Source organism: Scyliorhinus canicula, chromosome 8 (genome assembly GCF_902713615.1).
Source record: "Scyliorhinus canicula chromosome 8, sScyCan1.1, whole genome shotgun sequence".
Taxonomy (NCBI): Eukaryota; Metazoa; Chordata; class Chondrichthyes; order Carcharhiniformes; family Scyliorhinidae; genus Scyliorhinus; species Scyliorhinus canicula.
In genome coordinates, this window is record NC_052153.1 from 107621237 (window position 1) to 107628667 (window position 7431).

At 41.6% G+C, this 7431-nt stretch overlaps 1 protein-coding gene across 1 annotated transcript in view; it reads right to left on the reverse strand.

Moving 5' to 3' along the window:
• LOC119970433 (dmX-like protein 1) overlaps positions 1-5969 on the reverse strand; it is a 332281-nt gene extending 326312 nt beyond the window's left edge. Inside the window, 1 exon segment of the mRNA XM_038805043.1 lies at positions 5619-5969. Coding sequence (XP_038660971.1) covers positions 5619-5705 — 87 coding nt within the window. The 5' untranslated portion in view covers positions 5706-5969.
• Positions 5970-7431: the final 1462 nt, after the last annotated feature.

Here is a 7431-nt window from a genome sequence, read left to right on the forward strand (position 1 = left end):
TGTGGGCGCTGTGCAGGGGTCCTGCGAAACATGTCCTTATGTTTTGGGCATGTCCGAGGTAGAGCACTTTTGGCAGGAGTTTGCTGGCGTCATGTTAAAGGGATTAAAACTGAAGGTGAAGATCAAAGGAAAATGGAATGATCAAAGAGAAATGGGAAGTGGAGTTGGGAGGGGGGAATCAATTGGGGAGCATGGATTGCGGCACTGCATAGGGAAAACAGGACTCCTCACGGGCAAGGATGAGCCTGATACAGTTTAAGGTGGTGCACAGGGTGCATATGACTCGGGCGAGAATAAGTGGGTTCTTTCAGGGGGTAGCAGAGGAGTGAGAGAGGTGTGGGCGGGGGCCAGCAAATCATGTTTTGGGGTTGCAGAAAATTGTGAAGATTCTGGGCAGGAGTGTTTGCAGTCTTAGCCAGGATAGTGGTGGAGGTGGATCCGGACCCTTTCGTGGTGATATTTGGGGTCTCAGAGAAGCCGGAGCTCATGGAGAGGAGGAAGGCCGATGTCTTGGCCTTCGCCTCTCTGATTGCACGGCGGCGAATTAAGCTGGAGTGGTGGTCGGCATCGCCACCAGGGGTAGTGGCTTGGTTGGGTGACCTGTACAACTTCCTGCAATTAGAGAAGATAAAGTATGAGTTAAGGGGCTCTTCAGGGGGGTTTGAGGAAAGGTGGGGGATGTTGTGATTGTGTTTGAGGGGCTGTTCGTCACAGGAGGCTGTTTGTCACTGAAAAAGAGGAAAACTCTGTACAGACTGCATAGTTGATTGTAGGGAAGCATGTTTTACGGGGTGTTTGTTTGCTGTAACCTATTGTGATGTTTGTAATAAAATACTTTTTTTTAAACTGAAGGTGATTCCAAGTCCAGAGGTGGCTATCTTCGGCGTGCCGGAAGACCCAGGAGCCTAGGGGGTGAGAGAGGCCAACGTCCTGGCCTTTGCTTCCCTGATAGCACGGAGACAGATCTAACTAGGGTGAAGGGCCTCGGAGCCCCTGAAGTCGGGGGTGTGAGTTAGCGACATGACAGGATTTCTCAGACTTAAAAAATTTAATTTGCCTTCAGGGGTTCATTGCAGGGGTTTACTCGGAGGTGGTTGAAATTTAATGTTTAAAATTGTTAAAATTATAAATGCCTCAATAAAATATTTTCCAAAAAAAATTATTTGGGCTATCTTGGGGCTGCGATTACACACTGGGAAAGCTTTATTGTCTCAGTTGAACATGCTGTGTGTGACTCGACTCAACTGATTATTATAAGCATCCATACCCTGGGTTTAGTTAAAGTCAGTGTAAAGATCAATGCAAGACGGTGAACAAAATATTTCTACCGCAGAATTTAAGAATAATATTTCCACAGGAGGTTATTTTTCATCAATTAAAGTACTCTCGCAATGGGTTAGCCACTGGTTTCACTTTATGCATCCTGGCTTAAATTTACTCCAAACTGACTATGACGGTTTCCTCATTTCCATTAAGAATAGACACAAACTATTCCTAGTTTGGTACTTTATTGTAAATACAAAGAAAAACTAGAACCGATACTGGGCAGAGAAAAATAACACATTTGGACTGGGCACATTTAAGCTCGAGGCCAAATCATGGAAACTGTACTTTATATCCAACTATATTATAACTGACTGAATAGCATTTAATATCAATATCAGATGTCCCAAAAGGAAAGTGCTCTATTAGTTCCCTTCATCAGCATGAAGAAAGGTTACTGAATCAAGATATTGTTCCGGAGGGCTATCAGTTAGGACTCAGACACAAGGCCAACTGCTCAATTCACCATGATCGCTGTTTAAGCTATTATATTCTGTATTTTCTTAATACTTATGCTAAATTAAAATATTTTCATAGCTGGTCGTACTTCTTTAGGCACCATAGTCACTGCAATTCAGAATCATAGAAGTTTACTGCATGGAAACGTTGTACTGTTCGACCCATTGTACTTGTGACAAATCACAAACAGTAAACCAGTCCATCTCCCATTTTCTGATTTTTTTTCCTATGTTCTAATATTTATTCACTTGCGTTAAAACTTCATGGGCTCGGCTTTATCATTAAGAGATCTTGTGCTCATTTTGCATTGTGTATGTTAGCATTCCTTTGATCCCATCTTGGGAAAGCAAACAGCAGGCAACAATTTCTACCTTTTTTAGTTTAGTGTTGGTCCCAATAACAACTTGTATTTATACAAACTGCCTTTAACATAACAGCCCATGAAAGACCCAACAACAGTTTATGCATCACATTAACGATGCAGAAATTAACACAGGACAAGATATAAACCTACGAGAGGATACTATGAAAAAAACTATGTTCTTATAGAAAACAATTTTGAATCCAGCCACATATTCATAATTTATTTGCCAGATGTTTATTTATAATCAGATTCATTTTCTAATTAAAACAAAGAAATTTCCTGCAACTTAAGTAAAGAACAACCGAGGGTGCAAATTCAAGGGAATATCTGAAATTTCCAGACGTGTAGAAGGAACATGCAATGTGGAACAAGCAGAATTGGCTCTGGCTTATTTTACTTGAACAAATAACTGAAACCCAGCGCCAGATTTACAGGCCCACTGTCTTGGCTTGGTAAATAATGCTTTCAGATCACTGGAAGCGCAGTCAACTGAGGGAGTACTGCATTTCTAACATCAGATACCCTCTCACACACAAACATTATAAATACATTCTACCAATGCAAAATACTGATGTTGGAAATCTGAAACAAAAATTGAAAATTCGATAAATAATTATCTCACCTCTTCAAACCAAAAGTATGCAGGTTAGGTGAATTGGCCTTCAAAAAAAATCCTAGTTTCTCTGCTGCCATCACGTTTTGTCATGGACACCTCCGATACTAGTACTTAAAAATATGCCTTCATTTTCCTTAACAGAGGATTCCCCTACATTGTGCTTGAGAAAGTCCTGGTTTCTTGCACTTCAGCTCTCACTCTTGTTTAATTGGCAAGGCTGACTGTCATTTTTATTTCTCCATCCCACTCCGATCTCTTTGTCATTGGTCTCGTTTGCTTTTCCAATAAAGCTTGACGCAAGCTCAATAAACAGCATCTCATCTTTCAATTAGGTACTTGACAGCCTTCCGGAATGAATATTGAGTTCAACAATTTTTGATTATAACCTCTAATCCCATTTTTCCCAGCTAGGACTGTCTGGTAATTATTTTATTTCCATTTATACCCAGGCATATCAGTCTTTTCTTTCCTCACTTGTCACATTACCAAGTCCTTTTGCCTTGCACCATCGTCCCTTTTGTGATTTAATCTCTCCTATCCGCTACCCTACCTCAAAAGCTTTCCTTTTGTTCTTTCTTCCCCTCCCAAACTGTCCTCTGTGTTACCTGCTTAAAACAGGTTACACATTATAATTTTTCCAGTTCTGACAAAATAATAACTCTAGAATCCCAACAGTGCAGAAGGAGGCCATTCGGTTCATCTGAGTGTGCACCAACCCTTCGAAAGAGCACCCTCCCTTGGCCCAATCCCCCATCTAATCTTTTGGACACTAAGCGAAATTAGCATGGCCAATCCATCTAACCTGAACATCTTTTTACTGTGGGAGGAAACTCACACAGACATGGGACAAATCTGCAAATTCCGCAGTCACCCGAGGTCAGAACTGAACCCGGGTCCCTAGCACAGTGATACAGCAGTGCTAACCACTGTGCAACCATGCTGAACAAACTTTGTTTTTCCAGCAGATAGTAGCCCATTTAATAATAATAATTATAATCTTCATTGTCACAAGTAGGCTAACATTAACACTGCAATGAAGTTACTGTGAAAAGCCCTTAGTTGCCACATTCCGGTGTCCAGTTTGGGTACACGAAGGGGAAAATTCAGAATGTCCAAATTACCCAACAGTACGTCTTTCGGGACTTGTAGGAGGAAACCGGAGCACCCACAGAAAACCCACACAAACACAGGGCAAGCGTGCAGACTCTGCACAGACAGTGACCCAAGCCAGGAATCAAACCTGGGACCCTGGCGCTGTGAAGCAACAGTGCTAACCACAGCGCTACCATGCCGCCCTGTTCAGTATTTCCAGCATTTTATTTTCTTTCATTGTTGGATTGAGGCTAGGTAGCACTTTGTCACATTGCAAAGTCTGAATTATTGATACAGCATAGTCAATTAACGTTTTGAATAACTGTATTTGCAACACAAACTACTGTTTTTTTGGGTGAACACCAAGATCACTGTTATGGACCTGCACTAATTGAGCAAGATTTGTACTTCCGCAGGTTCTCCATAGTTCTGTCCATTTCCATAGTTCTATCCAATTTCAGGTGAGAAAATGTTTAACCAATGGCATATTCTTGACTATCCAACATACCTCAGAACGGAAAACCATACAGAAAGGTCTCCAATGCAGCATATCTACCATTACCAAGGTTTCAAAACTCCTCAAATTTTGAGAAAATTAAAGTTCAAAGAGTCCTTTTGGCATGCCATCCAAATGGCTACTTTGAAACTTTAAGTTATCACCAGGATAGCCCCAACTTGGCAGTGTCAGCTGTGCTTCAGTTGATAGCATTCTTGCCTTTGAGTCAATCAAAAGGTTCCAAGTTAAAATCCCACTCCAGGACTTGAGCACAAAAGATCAAGGATGACGACAATATTGATAAAACGTTGAATTTTTGGCTTTCAGATGAGATATTAAACTGATTGGATGTAAAAGATCCCTTGACAATATTTCAAAGAAGCGTGGAGGAGTGTCCCCAGTGTCCTGAACAATATTTATCCCTCAATCAACATCACAAAAATAGGCTGTCTGATCATTTCCACACTGGTGTGTGTGGAGTTTGTTGCTTGCAAATTGGCTAAAGCATTTCTTAACTTACAACAGTAACTATGATTGAAAAATACTTAATTAGCTGTAAAGTGCTTTAAGACATCCAGTGGTCATAAAAAGCACAATAAATGTAATGCTTTCTTTGTTTACTTGACATGGACAGATGCAATTTTTATCTTGGTCCTAGGAACATTTTGGAACGAGAACCCCCGCAACGCTTCATACCAGTACACTTCTTCTTTGGCTTATTATGGTTTCCCGACTACTTACAAACCAAGATTCATTAACATGGCACAGTTCATGACTTTAACCTGGGCCCTCGTATTCAGTAACACGCGTAATAGCAAAATTAATATTTTAAATTAAGCTAGTATGGAGACATTACTTGGTTACATTACCTATAATTCCGAGTCAACTGACGCTATACTAATATTGTCATCACTAAGACAGGATTGCCAAGACTGGTTGAATACATACATACAGACCAGCTTCAACAGGTGCAATCACCTCGCACAGAAGTCGCATGTTCCGAAGAAGATGGCTTTCAAAATGTTGACATAAGAAATCGAGTATCCGGACTCAGCATAAACAGAGTTTGCCCGTGTACTTTGACAGGACGTGCAAACTGGTGTACGGGCTCCTGGGGCTGTGCACACAGCTACAAAACGCCGTGACTTACACACACACCCCGGGGCACAGACGCACGATCTTTGGATACTCAGACTACCGACTCGCTCTGACCCCCTCCAGTTTGCTCCTTTATTGCCCGGCTCCCAGCTTGTCGGCCGCACACTCACCGTAAACGGTTCATCGCCGATGTTGCCCACCGAGAAACAGCTGTCCCCGGGATTGACAGCTCCAGTCAGGACCTGGTGAAGATTCATCTTCCTGTCGGCGTCTTGTTGCCTTTCTGCACCGGCGAACGAAGCGACGATTCACCCTCCCGGCCGGCTGCCAAACCTTCGGCTCATCTCAGAGCAGTAATGACGACGACACCTGTCCGAGAGACACCCACACACTGAGCTGGGCCTGCGCTCACTTGCTCGATCCCTATTGACGTATCTGATGGCCGCCGTTCTCCTGGCCGCTCCTCACTGACACCGTTCGCAACGTCCAGCCGCCATCTTGCTGACACAATGCAACTCTCGCGAGAGCTTGGAGGAGGTGGGGCGCGCATGTGACCTGCCACCTCCTGTTACCATGGTGACCGCACACTGATGGAGAGCATCAACCACAGAGTGATGGCATTGTCCATGAACCTGGGGGCGAGCAGGACTGGGGCTCCACAAACTGCTGATTCATGCTTCAGTTTCATGTTCTCAAGAAATCTAGGTTGGAAAGACATGGGCCCACCACCATCCAGCTGATGGAGTCAGTTGAAACTACCTGAACGAGCCCAGCGTAGTTTTAATCTCTCAAAAAGAGCAAAGTATTTCCAGCAACTTGCATTTAAAAAGCACCTTTCACAATCTCAGGACATTCCAAAGCACAGCCAATGAGATTCTTTCTTGCATTGCAAAGTGAATGAACGTGGGCAGAAGATTATATTGTGGAGGGATGTGTTTAAAGAGTTGGTACATTCAGAGAAAAGAAAAATTGAGCTGAGATGTAGTTTGAAATCACCGACGATGAAGAGACACGCTGCACAGATTGGATTGGATATCTCAATGAGAATCACAGTAGGGCTTGAACAGCACTGTACTGTTACATTTCAGAGATGTAATGTGTGTATTACTCATTTGTCTTGCCGAGTTGTATTTAATTTAATAATAAACAGTCAAAGTCTTCCAGTTGATGACAACTTATTCATTGAGTAACAAAATAACAAAATAATATACTTGTGAATTCTTTTACTTCAATAATTTGACTAGTAATAGAATTAACTAAGATTAGATTAAATTAACAATTAATATAATACACTGCACTCTGTGCTGGTCACTTCTATCCTCGAGCTGCAACACACATACTAACACTAAGAAAGAACGGGAAACTCCTTATATAGTTCTTGTTAGTGTTGCCGTCTAGTGATCATCTGACTGAACATTAACTAATCATGTATTAACATACATCCCCATTTTTTGTGTTACATTTTTCTAGATACACAATAAAGAAAATTGTACACAAGAAATGAAGAATTCTGTCATGCACTGTACATCAGTTATGAATCTGTCAAATGTTCATAAGTTCAAATGATTTGGTTTTCTTTGTCTAGTTGATCTTAATTTGTTTGGAGACATCGACACTTTAATTTTCTTCTGTTCACTTTCAACAGGTTGTTTGATATTCACATGCTGACTTAAAGATTGATTTAAATACAAAGTTGAAAAGACAGGTTGACGAATGTGCACTTTCAAAAGTGCACATTCACGCCTATTCCTTCTAATCAATCCACCTTCTGCAGTTTTGATTATGTAGAAGTGTGGTAATAGTTGCCTAATAACCATAGCAGTATCAGACCATCCTCCATTAGGTGGTCTGATTCTAACAATGTCATCTGGTGTTAGAGGTTTCAGTGGTTTTATGTGCATGGCTTAATAACTTTGTTGTTTTTCACGTTGCTGTTGAATTCTTTTCAGTGCACCCAGTTGATCTGGATCACCAACATGAATT